Source organism: Diaphorina citri, unplaced genomic scaffold, assembly GCF_000475195.1.
Source record: "Diaphorina citri unplaced genomic scaffold, Diaci psyllid genome assembly version 1.1 scaffold626, whole genome shotgun sequence".
In the NCBI taxonomy this organism is placed as follows: Eukaryota; Metazoa; Arthropoda; class Insecta; order Hemiptera; family Psyllidae; genus Diaphorina; species Diaphorina citri.
The window spans coordinates 23,469-46,331 of NW_007378059.1; the positions used below are offsets into that span (position 1 = coordinate 23,469).

Consider the following 22,863-nt stretch of genomic DNA (forward strand, 5'->3'; position numbering starts at 1 on the left):
TAGTATTTTTGAAGATTACTATTTGCGCTGCTTGTGGTGTGAAAGAATTATTGATGCGGGAATTTAAGAAACCTTGCCATTGCCAGAAACAGGTAATAGCTCAAAAATTGAGCAATACCTAGGTGTGCAATCATCCATTCATTCATTTAAATTTATAGGGAAACTTCACACTTCACACCAATGGACCTTAAATTTACGAACACAAAATTCGTCTGGTTATTGGCCCCAAAATTCACTGGATAAGACCTGCCCTCTTGGGTAGAATCTCTCTGTGGACTATATGCAGTACACGCGTGCCATACTTAGCACCATACCAACAAAAAATCTTCCAAAATCCCTCAACTGGAACTGATTCCCTGATCCCAATCAAAATCAAATCTCAACTCACCCAGCAGTAGGTTCTAGATACCCTGGCGTTATCTCTTGGTACCAGCCAGGTGTTCTAGATATCGAGTCGCAGGTGTTAGAATATTTCTGTTGAGGATTTGCGCCAAGAGCGTTATGCCCGAAGGAACCCTCTGGTCGCACGCCCCTCTGTTTAGAACCAGTTACCACAACGGCACACGGGATTTTGGTTACGGGTCGATTCCCCTCTGTGTACAAAAGATTTAATCTTTTGATTTGTGATAGCTACCCCCTGTAACCGTAACAAAACGACGGTGAGCTCCTGTAGTGAGGTTATATCATCTAAACTAGTATAGGTAATATGTAGATGGAGAGTTCATACGATCGTATATTCGAATCATAGCAGTATCTCTGGTTTAAGTTTTCACTGTCTTTCCATCTAGGAGTCTTGGACGTATTGGTTCATATCGTTGTGAAGTAGCACTGGCTTTCCTTCTAGGATGAACTGATTCAAGTCCTGGTCTTGGTCAAATAAAATCACTTCCTATGAGCAGTAATGGTTAGGTTAGGTTAGGTTAGGTTATATGGACCTTTGTTGTAGTTAGGGCTGATTGAGAAGTTGACGAAAAACAAAGAAGATGAAGATGAGCAGTAATAGTGGTACAGTGATAAATACATGTCCATTTATTCTTGTTTACATAAATTTACAGGATAGATGTTTACAATTTGATACCGCATGTCTGGTATTCCTTACTTGATTCTCAGGTCCAAAACACGAACCCAGACACCTATAACATCAACTAACCAGACATCATGCCATATCTTTGTATTTTAGGTATGTTTTGTTTTGTATTCTGTTTCCATTGTGTATGACTGTCTGTTTTTGTAAGACAAACGTGGGAGTAAATTAATTACAATAACAACTTTCATGATAAAGAAGAGTTCTTTTGTAAGTGCGATCGTGTATTCGTATCATATAGCAGTATCTCTGGTTTAAGTTTTCACTGTCTTTCCATCTAGGAGTCTTGGACGTATTGGTTCATATCGTGAAGTAGCACTGGCTTTCCTTCTAGGATGAACTGATTCAAGTCCTGGTCTTGGTCAAATAAAATCACTTCCTATGAGCAGTAATGGTTCCTTTGTTGCAAGACCCTAGTTAGGGCTGATTGAGAAGTTGACGAAAAACAAAGAAGATGAAGATGAGCAGTAATAGTGGTACAGTGATATGTACATGTCCATTTATTCATGTTTACATAAATTTACAGGATAGATGTTTACAATTTGATACCGCATGTCAGGTATTCCTTACTTGATTCTCAGAACCAAAACACGAACCCAGACACCTATAATATCAACTAACCAGACATCATGCTATATCTTTGTATTTTAGGTATGTTTTGTTTTGTATTCTGTTTCCATTGGGTATGACTGTCTGTTTTTGTAAGACAAACGTGGGAGTAAATTAATTACAATAACAACTTTCATGATAAAGAAGAGTTCTTTTGTAAGTCTTCTCTTTTATTTACTGTCCCAAGTCCGAGTCCAAACTCCAGGTTGACTTTATATTAGTATCGAGATCAATCAACACTACCCTACTGATGGTTTTACTGATAATTCTGTATGTAAATCGAATGCAACCATGTCTTCCTGTATTCTATTTTACACAGTCTCGTTAAATAAACATATACTTATGTAGAGTTGTAGACACAGTTTCACATATATCCACATATATCTTTCAACAACGAAAGTCCAAAGAAAGAAGCCAACTTTAGTCCATTGCAATGGGTACACCGATCTTACCACCTAAAATTGCCATTATGTCTTCCTGTATTCTATTTTACACAGTCTCGTTAAATAAACATATACTTATGTAGAGTTGTAGACACAGTTTCACATATATCCACATATCTTTCAACAACGAAAGTCCAAAGAAAGAAGCCAACTTTAGTCCATTGCAATGGGTACACCGATCTTACCACCTAAAATTGCCATCGTTTGTGCTATATGTCCTATGTGTTTCGCCAGTTCTCTAACCGCCTTCTTCTCTCTGTTCACAGACACATTCGTGACGTCACACGAGTTCACTCTGGCCCGTGACGTACCTGACCTACGGCTAGGTATCGTCGGGTCTCTGGCATCGGGGAAGTCCGCCCTGGTGCATCGCTTCATGACGGGCGCCTTCCTACAGGAAGAATCGCCCGAGGGAGGCAGGTTCAAGAAGGAGGTGGTGATTGATGGACATAGTCATTTATTGTTAATACGGGATGAAGGAGTGCCACCTGAACTGCAGGTGAGTCTTGAAGGAGAGCTTTCTAAAGCTGTATCCAAACGTAATCTACTGGCCGTCGGACGATGTCGACTGAACGGTCCACACTGGCTCGACAACATAGATTTATCTCGTCGATCGACAGCCGGTCGACTATGTTTGGACACACCTTTAGAAGAAAGGATGCTAAGAGAGTATGTGATGAAAATATTGGGAGTACCTATGTTAGGAAGGTATTGGAGAGTAGACATTAGGGCAATAGGGGAATAATATCGTGAGACGGTGATCTAATATCTAATTTGTTGTCTTTCGAAACAACACAAAAGTAAAATCAACCAAAGAAAAATCGTCGCCGAAGAAAAAAAAAAAACTTTGAAAGAATAGAGTAGACCCATTGAAGGATGCCAAAGAAAGGCGAACAGAAGGGGCAATAGGCAAAAGTCATCAGTCACCGCATAGGAAAATTCCTGAATGATGATGTACTTGAAAAAGAAGGTATAGGTATGCAGATTAGCTCACTTATGCAAATGATGTCCAGATGCATGCATAACGAGGCACATGTTCAATTGTCCAAACGTAGTCTACTGGCCGTCGGACGATGTCGACTGAACGGTCCACACTGGCTCGACAACATAGATTTATCTCGTACCTCGTCGATCGACAGCCGGTCGACTATGTTTGGACACACCTTTAGAAGAAAGGATGCTAAGAGAGTATGTGATAGAGTACCTATGTTAGGAAGGTTTTGGAGAGTAGACATTAGGGAAAACACCGGAGAAAGGGAGGTTTAAAGAGGCCAGCCATCCTAGTAAGCTTGGAGGGTAGTACTCCTGCGCCTGCCTTGTAAGCACCAAGTTGCGGGTTCGATTCCTGTTCGGGGCAAACTTTATCCTAAAGAGATAAGTTTCGTTCTCGGAACAGCTGGCTTTCTTCTATCCTGTCCTCCTCTTTTCGATTTCGAGACATTAGGGAAAACACCGGAGAAAGGGAGGTTTAAACAGGCCAGCCATCCTAGTAAGCTTGGAGGGTAGTACTCCTGCGCCTGCCTTGTAAGCACCAGGTTGCGGGTTCGATTCCTGTTCGAGGCAAACTTTATCCTAAAGAGATCAGTTTCGTTCTCGGAACAGCTGGCTTTCTTCTATCCTGTCCTCCTCTTTTCGATTTCGAGACAGTAAGACCTCCTTTGTTATAGTTTCCCGATCTTAACCAAAAGTTTCGTGTCGTATCCTTGTCACATTTGACAGCTACATACCTACCAAATTTCAAGTCGCTAGCTCTTACCGTTCTCGAGATATTTTGTTTACAGACAGACTAAAGGGTTGCAAGTAAGGGTCAGAAATAACCATGATGCTGGTACTGCAACTGTGGAAGCATTAATTATTGGGACAATTATATGGAGATTATGGAGCCATATGATGATTGAGGATATAGTTGTGGACGCCAGAAGCGCCCAGAAGCATAATCGAACGTTATTGCTTTCAGTATTATGTAAATTATAGCATAATTATTGCACGATGTACGTGTAGATATAATTATGTTATTATAGCCGTATTACCAACATGGGTGTATTTCACTCTCTTTTTCAACATAAGGGTCCTGATGTTCCTTATGCAATGGAATAAGTAAAGCTGTTCTTTATGCAATAGGCGACAATCTCTCATCCAATTCTCAACATTTTGGTCGATTCGGGATTGATCAATTTGTGGTCTGACCTTCAGTTCAATTTACATCCAGTGGGATTATACACATGATTCGAATTATTCACACTTATAACATCATCATCATCATCATCATCATCATCATCATCATCATCATCAGCCTCCAACTCATCTGATTCATGCATAGTAAATCGAGCTGGGTTTGTGTTTCGTATATGGGACATAAATCAATACATGGCGTTACCAGCGTTACCTATATTGAACATAGAGCGTACAGGAATACTATTTATAGTTTCCTTTTTTTACAGTTTTCTCTCTTCCAAAGCCACCAAATCCTTCTGCTCCCTACTAATCTATCTACCCACAATCTCTCATCCAATTCTCTACAATTTGGTCGATTCGGGATTGATCAATTTGTGGTCTGACCTTCAGTTCAATTTACATCCAGTGGGATTATACACCATGATTCGAATTATTCACACTTATAACATCATCAGCCTCCAACTCATCTGATTCATGCATAGTAAATCGATCTGGGTTCGTGTTTCGTATATGGGACATAAATCAATACATGGCGTTACCAGCGTTACCTATATTGAACATAGAGCGTACAGGAATACTATGAGATAATAGACATGCTAAAAGAATAGATCAAACTATACCTGTAGATATAGACGTACTATGAGTTAATAGTATTGAACATTAATAGTTAACATATATCTTAGTGTAATCGTATTATATATTACCATCAGAATAAACCTATAGACATACTATGAGATAATAGACATGCTAAAAGAATAGATCAAACTGTACCTGTAGATATAGACGTACTATGAGATAATAGTCTTGAGCATTAATATAGTTGACATATACCTTAGTGTAATCGTATTACTATATCAGAATATGATATAGACGTACTATGAGATAATAGTATTGAACATCAATAGTTAACATATACCTTAGTGTAATCGTATTACCATCAGAATAAACCTATAGACATACTATGAGATAATAGACATGCTAAAAGAATAGATCAAACTATACCTGTAGACATAGACGTACTATGAGATAATAGTATTGAGCATTAATATAGTTGACATATACCTTAGTGTAATCGTATTACTATATCAGAATAAACCTATAGACAATATAGACATACTATAAGATAATAGGCATACTATGGGATATTGGTAATGTAGACATACTATCAGTTATAGGTCTGGCATGCTATTAGATAATATCACCTGATCCGTTCACACACACATTACAAGACATTCATATTGCCTGCGAGTAATTCTACTAGGTGATTTTCTCATTACTTCATTTTACCTATCTATATCTACATACAGGGTGTTCATTTTACTAAGTACCTATCTACCTACAGGGTGTTCAACCTAAAACTGCCCCATAGGATATCAAACCGTGTAGGTGTAACTCCTTAACCGTGAATCGGGTAGTGTTTAACAAAGCTTAGAATAGAATAGAAGATACCTTGTTTATCCTGAGGTGAAGGGGTATAAGGAAGAGAGACAGAAAGAGCCCCCGCATCGGGTGGGAGAGAGAGGGATAGAACAGTAGAGGGGAGAAAGTCCAAAATAGAGAGGGAGAAACACTATCAAATGGAAGGAAAGAGCTAGGAAACAGTGATTCTGTAGGAAGTCGTGTATGGTTTTTGTATTGAACGAACGAAAAACCTTGGAAACCACAGTGATCTAAACAGTTGGAAATTTCGATTATTATTCTTTAACCAATAAAACCATAATAATTAGTAGTATTTTTGAAGATTACTATTTGCGCTGCTTGTGGTGTGAAAGAAAAACTGACGCGGGAATTTAAGAAACCTTGCCATTGCCAGAAACAGGTAATAGCTCAAAAATTGAGCAATACCTAGGTGTGCAATCATCCATTCATTCATTTAAATTTATAGGGAAACTTCACACTTCACACCAATGGACCTTAAATTTACGAACACAAAATTCGTCTGGTTATTGGCCCCAAAATTCACTGGATAAGACCTGCCCTCTTGGGTAGAATCTCTCTGTGGACTATATGCAGTACACGCGTGCCATACTTAGCACCATACCAACAAAAAATCTTCCAAAATCCCTCAACTGGAACTGATTCCCTGATCCCAATCAAAATCAAATCTCAACTCACCCAGCAGTAGGTTCTAGATACCCTGGCGTTATCTCTTGGTACCAGCCAGGTGTTCTAGATATCGAGTCGCAGGTGTTAGGATATTTCTGTTGAGGATTTGCGCCAAGAGCGTTATGCCCGAAGGAACCCTCTGGTCGCACGCCCCTCTGTTTAGAACCAGTTACCACATCCATTAAGACTATTAAAAGACTTTATGCATGAATACAATGGAAGATAGAAGGTGTCAGCCATAAAAATAAATCCTTCACTCGTGATTCGAGACACCTAGACATTAATTTGTAATTTGCAAATGGAGATGTACGTATATCTAAATTGTGTTCGACGCAAAAATTAATTCAAGGTCAATATAATTTTCAATTTAGCGAAAACACCCAAACCTATTCGAGCTGATGTTCATAGTCATCATGCACAGACACAATGACTGTAATGAGCACAACATGTGATCACATCAACATATGTTGCGTCTCGTGCCCTCAAAACATATGTTAAACTCCGACCGTAATTAGCTTTCATTTGAATGTCTGAGTGCCTCTTGTTAACCACAGAGCACGAATTTAGCAGAGTTACATTGTAGAGGGAACTAGGGAACTCTCACTAGCTCCACTTGTCACAGACTGTTCCGAAAGTGGCTTTGTGGAATTTGGAAACTGGCTTTTTACTTTTCTTATCGTATAGGAAGGAAAGTATGTTTTTAAGAGGTTTCATAGAGGAAACCCTAACCTCTAAAGTCTTATCGTCCCGAAAGCGAAGAGAGAAGGAAGACAGGATGGGAGAAAGTCAGCCGCAGCTGACTCGTTAGTGGAAAGTCAGCCGTTCCGAGAACGAACCTTATCTGTTTCGAATAGAATTCGTCCCTTGCAAGTCTTAAAAAACTTGTTACTCATTCATATTATGACCACAGACTACCAGTGCAAGGCGACACCCAGTGCTCAGAACAAGTTTTGAACCAAAAACTGAGTGGGCCTCGTGTAATAACTCTTCTGATGATGACTGTACTGAACAAAGAACTGGGAAGTGGGCACTGGACACCTTTATGTATCGGGAGGGTTTCAGTTCTCCAGACAGTGCAGTGGGTCTTGAGTTGGTGTCTTGTAAGGAAGTTGTATATGATTCTGTAGGAAGTCGTTTTTGTATTGAACGAACGAAAAACCTTGGAAACCGCGGCCGCGGTGATCTAAACAGTTGGAAATTTTCGATTATTATTCTTTTACCAATAAAACCATAATAATTCATAGTATTTTTGAAGATTACTATTTGCGCTGCTTGTTGTGTGAAAGAATTACTGATGCAGGAATTTAAAAAACCTTGCCATTGCCAGAAACAGGTAATAGCTCAAAAATTGAGCAATACCTAGTTGTGCAATCATCCATTCATTCATTTAAATTTATAGGGAAATTTCACACTTCACACCAATGGACCTGAAATTTACGAACACAAAATTCGTCTGGTTATTGGCCCCAAAATTCACTGGATAAGACCTACCCTCATGGGTAGAATCTCTCTGTGACTCTGTGGACTATATGCAGTACACGCGTGCCATACTTAGCACCATACCAACAAAAAATCTTCCAAAATCCCTCAACTGGAACTGATTCCCTGATCCCAATCAAAATCAAATCTCAACTCACCCAGCAGCAGTAGATTCTAGATACCCTGGCGTTATCTCTTGGTACCAGCCAGGTGTTCTAGATATCGAGTCGCAGGTGTTAGAATATTTCTGTTGAGGATTTGCGCCAAGAGCGTTATGCCCGAAGGAACCCTCTGGTCGCACGCCCCTCTGTTTAGAACCAGTTACCACAAGATATAGACGTACTATGAGTTAATAGTATTGAACATTAATAGTTGACATATACCTTAGTGTAATCGTATTACCATCAGAATAAACCTATAGACATACTATGAGATAATAGACATGCTAAAAGAATAGATCAAACTATACCTGTACCTAGATATAGACGTACTATGAGATAATAGTCTTGAGCATTAATATAGTTGACATATACCTTAGTGTAATCGTATTACTATATCAGAATAACCTACAGACAACATAGACATACTATAAGATAATAGGCATACTATGAGATATTGGTAATGTAGACAGTAGACATACTATCAGTTATAGGTCTGGCATGCTATTAGATAATATCACCTGATCCGTTCACACACACATTACAAGACATTCATATTGCTCTACCTACAGGGTGTTCAACCTGCCCCATAGGATACCAAACCGTGTAGGTGTAACTCCTTAACCGTGAATCGGGTAGTGTTTAACAAAGCTTAGAATAGAATAGAAGATACCTTGTTTATCCTGCCCGAATATAGCTGAAAAGTCCCTTTACCCTAGCAGTCTAAACAAGGTCCCGAATATTTGATGGGTTAAAAATTAATACATGTATCAGTATTCAGTAACAATTCAAAAGAAAAGACCTAGTTTACTTAACTGTTCTTTATGGAGTAAATGCTCATTGTAATAAAGATTTTACGGGTCAATTTCCTATGGAGCAGTTTTAAATGGAACACCCTGTATAGTTTCAGTCTATTACTGTACTACATTTTACTAGGTATAGTTCTATTACTGTTGATTACGTATGATGGGTTAAAAATTAATACATGTATCAGTAACAATTCAAAAGAAAAGACCTTGCTTACTTAACTGTTCTGGGGACTTTTAAGGAGTAAAGGCTAATTGTAATAAAGATTTTACGGGTCAATTTCCTATGGGGCAGTTTTAAATGGAACACCCTGTATAGTTTCAGTCTATTACTGTACTACATTTTACTAGGTATAGTTCTATTACTGTTGATTACGTAATGACAGAGTCAATCGTAGGTCTCTATTTAAACTATTTTAATAACCAATCGATGCGATGTCTATTTCCATCCGTGGCCTAGGGGCTGCCTAGGGCGTAGACGTATAGGGACTGGTCTTACCAAATATATGCTGCGTGCAACACTTGCAGCTTCCTCCAGAAAGGCCAGCCTAGTTAGCTTGGTTGGTAGCACGTCTGCCTTGTAAGCGCTAGGCCACAGGTTCGATTCTTCGCCGGGGCGGATTTTAGCCCTAACTGATACGTTCTCGGGCACTCGTTTTCTACTGGCCTTACTCATGCTGAGTGAGGTTAAAGTGAGGAGTCTGAGAAGGCGGGTAACTTGGCGCCTAGTGGTGGGTACAAGATATGCACCACGCTTAACGTACGTAGTTCAATTTATCTTTTGCGAAAAAAGACGCATTTTCCCCTCTTACACACGTGGTGGTGAGAGAGACATATATGTACAGAGTGAGAGCGAGAGAGACGGAAAGAGAAATAAAATGAGAGAGACAGAGAGCACTCACCTCACACTCCTATTGATTGGGGGGTGAAGAGAGAAAGAGAGAGCTTGCGCTTCACGTGGCAGAAGAGAGAGACGGAGAGAGCACCACAGAGGAGGGGGTGAAGGGGCATAAGGAAGAGAGACAGAAAGAGCCCCCGCATCGGGTGGGAGAGAAAGGGATAGAACAGTAGAGGGGAGAAAGTCCAAAATAGAGAGGGAGAAACACTATCAAATGGAAGGAAAGAGGTAGGAAACAATAGAATCAGGAGGGTTAGGGGAGAGAGAGCCCATCTTGGTGTGGGGGTAGAAGGTGGACTGAGGGAGGGAAGAACTCTACGAAATGGAGGGGAACGTTGGCAATGGACAGAACAGGAAGATGGAGAGAAGGACAAATAGAGAGAAAGAGGGAGGAAACAATAGAATGGGAGGGTTTGGGGGTTAGGGAGAGAGAGCCCATCTTGGGGTGGGGGTAGAAGGTGGACTGAGGGAGGGAAGAACTCTACGAAATGGAGGGGAACGTTGGCAATAGAGGGGAGGGGAAAAGGGAAAACAGAATAGGGGAGGAGGGGAGAGAGCCCATGGATCTTGGGATGGGGTGAGGTATTGGGGTGGACTGAGGGAGGGAAACTTGGTAGGGCGGAAGGAAAACTTTGCGTATTGTTTAAAACTTTTTAAACAGAAGGTTCATTATACTCTTAGTGAAAATCCTCCCGCGTTTAAAATCTTACGTGGCTTTTCGTGCAAACTTTTTTTCTCGTTAAATTTTGCGGTAAAAATTGCCATTTTTTTGCCAGTCTTTTCTCTTTTTTTTTTTACTTTTTATAATATCTACGTAGATACAATAAAATCAGTTCTTCTTGTTTATATACTTTCTATTAGATATACGTACAATAAGTTTCTTTATTTTTCCATTTCTTCAAGGTTTTTTTCCATTCCACGTTTTATTAACTTTGTAATTTTCTAATTTTTGACGAGACTGCAGATTTTCTCTCATTTTTCCTGTCTGGAGATTTTGTTTTCACTCGGATGAAGATTTGTAATCTTGTTAAAGTCAGGTAAATTGCGAATTTTGCTTTCTCCTCCATCCTCCTCAGGGGAAACTCGATTTTTGCAATTTCTTTCGCGGTGTTTATTTTCTAATTCTGTTTGTTTGTTCTGGTGTTTTGCTTAATTCGTTTTATTTTATTTTGTTCCCTCTTATTTTATCGAGTTTAGATGAATATTTTTCTTCATGATAGATACTAGTCGTATAATTTAGAAGTAAGTCTGACTGAAGATCCTGATATCACCTTGTATTTTTGTGGTTTATAGGTAGTCATTTCAAGGCAGGTCATGTAACTTGGAGGCTGCTAGGAAACTAATTATAATAATTAGATACGTATTTAAAATTATTCTAGATTTGTATTTTGATATCCCATTTATATTTAAGATAATAATTACACAGCTATGTATTTTTAAACTATTCGAGTTTGGAATTCAAGGGAACTTGGATCACACAGGAGCACTAGGAAGTAATTAAACTCAGGAATACGATAAATAGATGAGTTTTAATAGGTTTTAAATTGGTAATAAAACATTAGGTAACTTTTAATGGAAGGTACGTAATAATTTTATTATACAAGAAGGTTAGCTGATACACCATCAGTAAGTAGATAATAAATTTACTTTTTTAATGCACATACATAATAGGTATGTATTTCTTTTACTAATAATGAAAAAATATATCTACGTTATTAAATAATAAAATGTTGCAATATCATAGCATGAAAAGAAGTATCAAATTACATATAGCTATTTGCATACAAACAAAGGCAAAAAACCCTTTGCATATACATACATACCTATGTAGATAGTAGATAACCTAAAAGACATTTTAATTATGCTTTCATTGCTTTCTCCACTTGGTATGTGGAGACCCTGTATACATAGCACTTCAGAATATTATACTCGACTCTTTGGTCTCTGTATACTTGCTACAACATTTCTACCTCCCACTCTATCGCCCCCTTCCCCCTCCCTCCCTCTTACTCATCCCCCCTCTCTCTATCTTCTTTTATCTCCCTGTGTTATAAGTATGAACAACCCACTTGAAATATTTCCCTAATTATTATCATAGGCGGTTCTTGCCTAAATTTTTGGGGGGGCTTGATTTTGAAGGTACACCTTCAAAATTTTGATTTAGCTTTATGTAAAACACCATCAGTAAGTAGATAATAAATTTACTTTTTTTAATGCACATACATAATAGGTATGTATTTCTTTTACTAATAATGAAAAAATATAGGTATCTATGTTATTAAATAATAAAATGTTCCAATATCATAGCATGAAAAGAAGTATCAAATTACATAGCTATTTGCATACAAACAAAGGCAAAAAACCCTTTGCATATACATACATACCTATGTAGATAGTAGATAACCTAAAAGACATTTTAATTATGCTTTCATTGCTTTCTCCACTTGGTATGTGGAGACCCTGTATACATAGCACTTCAGAATATTATACTCGACTCTTTTGTCTCTGTATACTTGCTACAACATTTCTACCTCCCACTCTATCGCCCCCTTCCGCCTCCCTCCCTCTTACTCATCCCCCCTCTCTCCCTCTCTCTCTCCCTCCCCCCTCCTACTATCTCACTCTTCCTCTCTCTCTCTTATTCTTCCCCTATTCCTCTTTCTTCCCTCCCTCCTACTCTTCCTCCCTCTCCTTATCTCCCTATGTTATAAGTATGAACAACCCACTTGAAATATTTCCCTAATTATTATCATGTTTCTTCCCTTTCTAGCACGCTCTCTCCCTTTGTTTTTTGTCCCTCTTCATATATTATCTCTCTCACATTTCCTTCCTTCTCCCTCTTTCCCTTCCTCTTCCTTTCCCTTCCTCTCTCTCTCCCTCTCTCTCTCTCTCCCTCTCTCCCCCTCTCTCCCCCCCTCCTTCTTCTTCCTGTATTCCTGCCTCCCTCCCTACTTTAAATATCGAGTTTGAATGGCGCCTTTTTTCTACCCCTCTTATACGTATAAGTCTTCTTTTCTGTTAGCGATTTAGATTAGGCTTTACTACCTCCTAATATATTATCGTCTGTGCGGAAAAAGACAAGTGAAATCTATGGCAAATCTAAATTAATTTACATCGTTGTATATAGTAATCCTGGTCGATCCATATTATCCTCAACCAACCTAGTTTGAGTTTACCTATTTGAACTTCAATATCTGCTGCGACTGCCTTTTAAAAGTTAAGCGCTAGGTCGCGGGTGGTTAGCTTTCTCTTAAAAAAATTAGGTATTATAATTTATTAATTTTCAATAGGGGATTTTATCCTGCCTTCCTTCTCTCTTCGTTTTCGGGACGATAAGACCTTAGCAGTTACAGTTCCCTCTATCAAATCTCTTCGAAAAAAAAAACTCGATTACATTACTTTCCTTCCTATAGGATAAGGAAAGTAAAAACTGCACACTTAATAATTTCCGATATTTTCTCCCGCAGAAAAACACGACGGAGGTCCAACCTGTTTACTCCCTCGTCGAAAAAGAACGAGGAGAAGCTTCGCAATGGAGAGCTGGGGAGCGGCCGTGCTATCCCTCTCAAGCAGGGGTATCTGTACAAGAAGAGTAGCAAGGGACTGAACAAGGAGTGGAAGAAGAAATACGTCACCCTGTGCGATGACGGCAAGATGACCTACCATCCTAGTCTACACGTGAGTGTTCGATTCCCGATAGTGGTAAAAAAAATCCATTTAATTGAAGGAGTTTTAACAATAAAGTCCTACCTCCATAGAACATTGAATACAATATTGGTACCTTGGTTATCCTAACTGGGTCAGGTCTGAAAAGTCCCTTAACTGAAAAGGACTGAAGACATTAAAAAATTATCACATAAGTCAAATTATCTATATTGAGGACAAAATTTCATACCTCAGCTAGGATTGAACCCTTGCACTCCATTTTATCAGGCGATCATGTTGACCACTAAACTTCTCCCTATCCGTGGCACAAGCTCCGGCTTTTACGGATGGGTATACCATTTGTTAACAATTTATTTTGATGAGAGAATTGTTCTGAAAAACCAATAAATGGAAACTTATAAAATAAAATATAAATAAATAAACTACCGACCTATAAATATGTGTCAGAATGGGTAAATGAAAAATGGTGGAGCTAAAACTTTGTACTCACTTTGTTCATTCATTAAGATATTAAGATCGATCTTATTAATCTGTTTCTTATTTCAGGATTACATGGAGGATGTCCATGGCAAGGAGATCCCCCTGCAGTACGTTACCGTTAAGATCCCCGGTCTCAAACCCAAGGGCTGCAAATCCGTCCCGTCCACCAATGGCATCAATGAGGCTCTAACCAACATCTCCATCTCAAGTAAGTATGACTAGGAAGGTCAGCGGCCCATTCCGCGAAAGACTCCGCACTCCCAGTAGGCACCCCACTTTTCACCACTCGCTTCGCCCAGAAAATGAAAAGTCTTTCGTAAAACAGGCCCCAGAAACCTTCTTATCCAAATACTTTTCAGTCCAAATGATTTTTCTGCACAGGCCCCACATTTCAGTTTTTATTTAGTAGTAGAATAGAATATACCTTGTTTATCCTGCCCGAATGAGACTGAAAAGTCCCTTTACTCCAGCAGCCTAAACAAGGTTTCGTGTATTTTATATGTATCCGAATGAGACCCGTGTGGTCTGTATTTAAGCATGCCCAATATGCCCATCCCGTAGTACGTCTGTCCCTCATCAATGGTCAAGAATCCTTTATGTACGAGAACACCAGAACGTGACTGGTCGAAATATTTGCAATCGAAATATGAGTTCAATCATTATTATTATTTTATTTTTTGTCGATCGTAGGTATCGAACCCGGGACCTCAAATACCAGCCTAACTCTCTCTTTTTGCTTCCTCAGGTTTCCAAAGCAAGGACAAGCGTTGTGCGGACAAGGTCATGCTCACCTCGTTCGAACTGCTCAAGGACAATCACCCCTCCCTCCCCTCCATCCCCTCTAGCAATGAAGATCTCCTCATTTTACCCCCTCCCCCGCACGAGACCACGCCCACCGTCAGAAACCTTTATATCCAAATGCTTTTCAGTCCAAATGATTGCACAGGCCCCACATTTCAGTTTTTATTTAGTAGTAGAATAGAATATACCTTGTTTATCCTGCCCGAATGAGACTGAAAAGTCCCTTTACTCCAGCAGTCTAAACAAGGTTTCGTGTATTTTATATGTATCCGAATGAGACCCGTGTGGTCTGCATATTGGGCATGCTTAACCCAATATGCCCATCCCGTAGTATGTCCCTCATCAATGGTCAAGAATCATTTATGTACGAGAACACCAGAACGTGACTGGTCGAAATATTTGCAATCGAAATATGAGTTCAATCATTATTATTATTATTTTATTTTTTGTCGATCGTAGGTATCGAACCCGGGACCTCAAATACCAGCCTAACTCTCTCTTTTTGCTTCCTCAGGAGACTTGGCGCAAATGAGATTAGTCAACACCTCACCATGTGGTGATTTGACCACACTTTCAGACGCAGCAGCTATAGCTTTTCCCCTTAAATCAAAACTACTTACCAACAAACCCAACGGCTTCAGGTTCACTCAAGAATTGAAACAACTGAGGGCCGATCTAAAGTTTGTAAGCCAGCTCCATACTAACTGTCCATCAGAAAGATTAGCCTCTAGAAAATCTGAGTTGCGTAAAACGTATCGTAAAAAAATTGAACAAGCCAAAGCTCTTCATAATGATAACCTCATAAAAAACTCAAATAATCCAAACAAAGCTATGTGGAACATCATAAATAGTAAAAAAAATAATACGAAGGTGTCCACCAAAAGTTCCCTTAAACCGGATGAGTTGAATAACAACTTTTGTGACGCCCCTCTTTCAATAGTTAATGGCCTCCCTCCTGCCACTGTTTGTCCGGAGGTCCTCGTTTCTAAAGTAAATGTTAGTCACGTAGATAGCGAATTTTATTTTTGTCAGGTATCTGAATCCACCATCAGAGATGTAATTAAAACTCTACCTAAAAAGAAAAGTAAAGACGTGCATGGGCTAAACCTCGATATCTTGCTAACAGTTGAGGATCTGATCGCGCCTGTGCTCACTACGTTGTTTAATGCTTGTTTGAATGAAGGAGTGTTTCCTAGTAGCCTGAAAATTGGACTTGTTCACCCTATACACAAAAAGGGCGACATAAATGAACCATCAAATTATCGACCAATCTCTATTTTGCCCATCATCAGTAAAATTTTTGAAAAATTAATCATATTTTTGGTTACACTACCGGGGTTCGAATCCGGCGTGCTACAGAAAATTTTAATTTGTTACATTGGTAAAGATTAATTACCGGAGGTGATGGTGAAACTGGGGAAAATACGGGACACGCGTGTCCCGTACGGGACATTTTGAAAAGTGCCCAAAATACGGGACGTCCCGGGAAATACGGGACGTCTGGCAACCCTAGTCAGTTGTCTCGGGGAGGGTGTTGTGTGAAATTTTGAATTTTTGACTCGCTTCGCTCAGTCGCGTGAGAGCCGTGAGTCACGAGAGCTGTGTGAAATATTTCGACGAGTCGAGTTTTATTTTTATTTTTTTGTGATTTTTTTTTCGACGTGTTTTTATTAATTTTTTTTGCTGTATGATTTTGTGAAAAATTAACTAATTTTGGCGAAATTTAAATTAATCTACTAGTAGATAGATACATAAATTACTTTCTAGAAAATTGTATTTTGCTAAAACATATATAAATTTGCAATAGTTAATGAAAAAAAGAAGTGAGATTGCTTTTAAAAATAAAAAATTTTGAAAAATTAATTGCCGAGCAAATAGTCTCTTTTTTGAATTATTTTGGACTCTTTTCCCCTAACCAATTCGGATTCCGGAAATCTCTATCAACAACGGATGCTGTTAATTTTTTTAATAAATTTATAGCCGCAGCATTCAATAACAAACAATATCTTCATGCTACTCTTTGTGACCTCTCACGAGCTTTTGAATGTTTGAACCACAATATTCTGCTGAATAAATTAAAACACTATAAATTCGACGTCACCAGCATAAAATTATTAAAATCATACTTCGTAGATAGAAAACAACAAGTTCAATTTGATGGCGAAAAGTCCACTCCTCGTAACATAGTAACAGGTATCCCAACCGGCTCAATCTTGGGACCGCTTTTATTTTTACTGTATATTAACGACCTTCCAGCAAATTTGCCCCAGAACGCCAAGGGTATGCTATTTGCTGATGATTCGACCTTATTTGTTAGCGGTTCGCAAAATCCACACAAATAATATTTAAAAAATTGTTCTCGGGTTCGAATCCCACCATCGACAACAATTTGTACTCGTTTTGCAAATGTTTCAAGGGGTAAATCGGAAGTATTGTGTCTCTTATCGTCTATCTGATGAGAGACATACTACAGGATGGGCATGCTACGACACAGACCACACCAGTCTAATGTAGCAGTTGTTTCATTGCTACGAAATAAAAACGGCGATGAAACACTCATTTCTTTTTTTTTATTCTCATATTTCTAATCCGCCCCTGTTTTCTGTTTCATTTTCAGCTTGTCACCGAATAGTTCAGGCGCGGATATCCGGGGGGCCTCCCGGTACCCCTCGTATTCCCCCGTCCCCCTCTCTCTCCCTCACCTCTCCCCTTACCATGGCCCAGAGTCCCGGCCCTGGTAGTCCCGGCAGTAACCATTCCTATCATAAGGTAAGCCAGGTTAGGTGGCAGAGAATGCCGCGGGAAGTTTACTTCGCGGTGATTCTAAAATGTTGTTCCCTGCAAAAGCAGTTTCGAAACGAATTAAAATTTAAAACTCAGCCACTATAGGAACGCGGCCGAAATACCTATCATCCTAGTGGGCACCCAAGGTAAATATTTAGTGGATACTTTGAAGATATCTAGCTGGGGGACGTTAAACAGGGAGTAGACCAACTTAGTCTGGCTGGGGAACTATAAACAGGGCGTATACGAGCCTGAATTTCCCTTGCTAAAGAAATAGCAAAGGTTGAGTGCGAAGGGCATCCATTCGTAAAATTTGTAGCCAAAACCAAATGTCAGCCCAAAGCAATCACCCTAGATAGGGCTGATTGAGTGGCTGACGAAAAACGCTGACCCCGTCTGTACACGGGAAAAGGTGAAAAAAGAAGAACAAGACCTATTGTTATGAGATTGTCATACAATATCTTTAACAATTTTTGTTAAAATGTAATTCTAAATCGTTCTTGGGCAATCTGTCAATAAATTTTATTGATTGTTTCCCTCATGGTTCTTCATTGCTTCTATTATGGGACTTCAAAAGAGGAATAAAATCATTTCGTTTCGGGTATCGAACCCAGTACTCCGTGTCCGGGTATCGAACCCAGTACTCCGTGTCACTAATCCGTTTATTTTCTTCCCCACACAGATGCAATCAGTGAGAGTAACCCTCGTATCATAGACGAAGCCCGGGCCAGAAGGTTAGCCAGTGATCTGAAGCGATGTTCCTACTATGAGACCTGTGCCACGTATGGACTGAATGTAGACCGAGTCTTTCAAGATGGTAAGTTAGCCCCTTAGAGTCTAGAGCCCTAGTATTCAAAATCCACACAAATAATATTTAAAAAATTGTTCTCGGGTTCGAATCCCACCATCGACAAAAATTTGTTCTCGTTTTGCAAATGTTTCAAGGGGTGAATCGGAAGTATTGTGTCTCTTATCGTCTATCTGATGAGAGACATACTACAGGATGGGCATGCTACGACACAGTTCACACCAGTCTAATGTAGCAGTTGTTTCATTGCTACAAAATAAAAACGGCGATGAAACACTCCTTTTTTTTTTTTTTTTTTTTTTTTTCTTCTTTTTTTTTTTTATTCTCATTTTTCTAATCCGCCCCCTCATATTTCTAATCCGCCCCTGTTTTCTGTTTCATTTTCAGCCTGTCACCGAATAGTTCAGGCGCGGATATCCGGGGGGCCTCCCGGTACCCCTCGTATTCCCCCGTCCCCCTCCCTCTCCCTCACCTCTCCCCTTACCATGGCCCAGAGTCCCGGCCCTGGGAGTCCGGGCAGTAACCATTCCTATCATAAGGTAAGCCAGGTTAGGTAATGCCGCGGGAAGTTTACTTCGCGGTGATTCTAAAATGTTGTTCCCTGCAAAAGCAGTTTCGAAACGAATTAAAATTTAAAACTCAGTTAAAAAATAATAAAAAAATATATTTTTACTCCAGTAATTTCGACGCGGGGCGCTACTTGATAAAACCAGCTACTCAAATTGTCCTCACGAGGCCCAAACTCCAAGATCAGAAACCAAAAAATCTTCGACCCCGTTGGGAATCGAACCCCGAACCTCCGGTGTCCAAGCCCTATCAGCTTCTAAAGGCAGCCTTGTCGTTGTAGCCAAATGTGTCTATCCCTTGCTGCTTCCTTGAGTTGTTGACAGGATGAGCAGCTTATTTTCACCTGCATGTCTTGAAAATAGCTTGCTCTAAGTGGTTGTTTTATTTTCTAACAAAACTCTTCGTCTCTCTCCCACCCACAGGACTCCTCTAGTACTCTGTCTCGTCACATATCCTCTCTCTCTTCATCTTCCCACCAGCTGTACCGGAATCACACCCACCCCGAGTTGAGTGAGAACAACAACACGTTGAGTATACCCTTCACGAGGCCCAAACTCCAAGATAAGAAACCAAAAAATCTTCGACCCCGTTGGGAATCGAACCCCGGACCTCCGGTGTCCAAGCACTATCAGCTTCTAAAGGCAGCCTTGTCGTTGTAGCCAAATGTGTCTATCCCTTGCTGCTTCCTTGAGTTGTTGACAGGATGAGCAGCTTATTTTCACCTGCATGTCTTGAAAACAGCTTGCTCTAAGTAGTTGTTTGATTTTCTAACAAAACTCTTCGTCTCTCTCCCACCCACAGGACTCCTCTAGTACTCTATCTCGTCACATCTCCTCTCTCTCTTCATCTTCCCACCAGCTGTACCGGAATCACACCCACCCCGAGTTGAGTGAGAACAACAACACGTTGAGTATACCCTCCCCCTCACCCACCACTAAGGATGGTCTACCCACCCCCAGTAGCACACCCACCACGTCTAGGTAAGAAAATAGACCGACTAAGAAAGGGGGGGAAAGGAACTTTATTTGTCTTAAGCATACTTAGCCAGCCTAGTTAGCTTGGTTGGTAGGTAGGCCGTCTGCTTCGTAAGCGGTTCGATTTCTGCCCGGGGGCGGATTTTATCCTGAACGCCCAATGTTCGTTCTCGGAACGGCTGACTTTCTCCTATGCTGTCTTCCTTCTCTCTTCGTTTTCGGGACGATAAGACCTTAGCAGTTACAGTTCCCTCTATCAAACCTCTTTGAAAATCCTGAACGTATAATGTTCGTTCTCAGAACGGCTGACTTTCTTTTATCCTGCCTTCCTTCTCTCTTCGTTTTCGGAACGATAAGACCTGAGCAGTTACAGTTCCCTCTATCAAATGTCTTTGAGAAAAAAAAAAAAAAAATCGATTACATTACTTTCCTTCCTATAGGATAAGGAAAGTAAAAACTGCACACTTAATAATTTCCCTGATATTTTCTCCCGCAGAAAAACACGACGGAGGTCCAACCTGTTTACTCCCTCGTCGAAAAAGAACGAGGAGAAGCTTCGCAATGGAGAGCTGGGGAGCGGCCGTGCTATCCCTCTCAAGCAGGGGTATCTGTACAAGAAGAGTAGCAAGGGACTGAACAAGGAGTGGAAGAAGAAATACGTCACCCTGTGCGATGACGGCAAGATGACCTACCATCCTAGTCTACACGTGAGTGTTCGATTCCCGATAGTGGTAAAAAAAAAATCTTCATTTAATTGAAGGAGTTTTAACAATAAAGTCCTACCTCCATAGAACTTTGAATACAATATTGGTACCTTGGTTATCCTAACTAGGTCAGGTCTGAAAAGTCCCTTAACTGAAAAGGACTGAAGTCACTGAAGACTTTGAAAAATTATCACATAAGTCAAATTATCTATATTGAGGACAAAATTTCATATCTCAGCTAGGATTGAACCCTTGCACTCCATTTTATCAGGCGATCATATTGACCACTAAACTACCGACCTACAAATATGTGTCAGAATGGGTAAATGAAAAATTTGGACCGATTGCAATACTTTCATTACTAGTATAGCTCCGCTATACTGTAGTAATAGAAAGTAAAAATGGTGGAGCTAAAACTTTGTATTCAATTTGTTCATTCATTAAGATATTAAGATCGATCTTATTAATCTGTTTCTTATTTCAGGATTACATGGAGGATGTCCATGGCAAGGAGATGCTGGGATCGAACCCACGCCCTCCTGTTTACCAGGCAAGCGTCTTGACCACTACGCTACCGAGGCAGGTAGACAGGAAGCTAGACAGGTAAATCAAATAATATTATACTGCAATATTTGATACATCTCTGAGGGAATTCAGTGTAAATTCAATGACCTCTCTTGTGATTTCTCATCAATTCTTAAATGTTCTTCTCTGTTTCTCAGATGTGATATGCAACAATTAGTCCTAGCCCTATGTCATTCTACTCCAGATGATGTGAATTCTACAGTTAGTCCTCGAGATTTGAGAACCCCTCTACATCTGGCCTGTGCTATGGGCAGCTTACCCATCACCCAGCTATTACTATGGGTAAGTAACTACGTGATAATCACACTGGGTTAGGACTTCTAGGAGTCTGTGTTCAAGGACACACTTTTAGCCAGCCTAGTTAGCTTGATTGGTAGCGCGCCTGCCTTGTGAGCGCTAGGCCGCGGGTTCGACTCCCGTCCGGGGCGGATTTTATCCTAAACGGATAATGTTCGTTCTCGGAACGGCTGGCTTTCTTCTATCCCGTCTTGCTCATATGTCACAAAAGATCTAATTAGGTTGCAGTGACCAAGGGCGTTTATTATAGCCGATGGCCCTACTTATAACAATACCAAATCCCGTCTTTCTTCTCTCTTCGATTTCGGGACGATAAGACCTTAGCAGTTAAAGTTCCCTCTATCAAACGTCTTAAAATAATAATAATGATAATGGGGGAAAAAACGTCATTTTGAGACTGTAGACATGGTCCTTTCTTTGACCACCTATTCTAACGAGTCATTTCTCTCTCTTCTCCACAGTATGGCGGTAACCCCCGCACACTGGACCACGAGGGCAAGTCCCTTTTGTATATACATATTTATTTTGAAAATGAAGCTTGGTCCAATTGTTAATAAAAGTACACAGGGAGAAAGTATGTGTTCGTGTTCTTCTTTGTTTCAATCCTTCCCTGGTTAGCCAGCGTCAATAGAACGTCATTCGTACACAAAAAAGCCCACTCCGAGGCTCAGGTGTACGGGCAAATGGCCCTGAAGGTTAGTTTAAGCTTCTACGAATCCCCATGGTTCACTGAAGTTAACTTACGTTGCGCGTGGTTGGTATCCGGATAGGTATTTTCTGGCCCCACTCAGTCTGAGTGAGGTTATTGTGAGTAGGCGGTTAGGTTGTACTCGAATTGAACCTAGACAGGTGAATCAAATAATATTATACTGCAATATTTGATACATCTCTGAGGGAATTCAATGTAATTTCAAGATTCTATTCACTGAACACAATGAATAGATCTCCTTTGATTCCTAATTGCCTATTAGACAGACTTTCGGAAGAGGTTTTCTCGTCGTTTTTAAGCCATTTCTAATAGGCAATTAGGAAATAAAAGAGGTCTCTAGATTCTATTCACTGAACACAATGAATAGATCTCCTTTAATTCCTAATTGCCTATTAGACAGACTTTCGGAAGAGGTTTTCTCGTTGTTTTTAAGCCATTTCTAATAGGCAATTAGGAAATAAAGGAGGTCTCTAGATTCTATTCACTGAACACAATGAATAGATCTCCTTTGATTCCTAATTGCCTATTAGACAGACTTTCGGAAGAGCTTTTCTCGTCGTTTTTAAGCCATTTCTAATAGGCAATTAGGAAATAAAAGAGGTCTCTAGATTCTATTCACTGAACACAATGAATAGATCTCCTTTGATTCCTAATTGCCTATTAGACAGACTTTCGGAAGAGCTTTTCTCGTCGTTTTTAAGCCATTTCTAATAGGCAATTAGGAAATAAA

General features: G+C 39.9%; 1 protein-coding gene across 1 annotated transcript in view; it reads left to right on the forward strand.

Annotated features, from left to right (window-relative positions):
- Window positions 1–2,402: 2,402 nt before the first annotated feature.
- LOC103510645 (centaurin-gamma-1A) overlaps window positions 2,403–22,863 on the forward strand; it is a gene marked incomplete at its 5' end in the record, with an annotated part of 37,059 nt that continues 16,598 nt past the window's right edge. Inside the window, 14 exon segments of the mRNA XM_026824640.1 lie at window positions 2,403–2,689; window positions 7,328–7,506; window positions 13,226–13,436; window positions 13,971–14,112; window positions 14,650–14,850; window positions 17,323–17,488; window positions 17,586–17,635; window positions 18,172–18,306; window positions 18,685–18,836; window positions 19,666–19,844; window positions 20,335–20,545; window positions 21,027–21,058; window positions 21,265–21,409; window positions 21,886–21,919. Coding sequence (XP_026680441.1) covers window positions 2,403–2,689; window positions 7,328–7,506; window positions 13,226–13,436; window positions 13,971–14,112; window positions 14,650–14,850; window positions 17,323–17,488; window positions 17,586–17,635; window positions 18,172–18,306; window positions 18,685–18,836; window positions 19,666–19,844; window positions 20,335–20,545; window positions 21,027–21,058; window positions 21,265–21,409; window positions 21,886–21,919 — 2,124 coding nt within the window.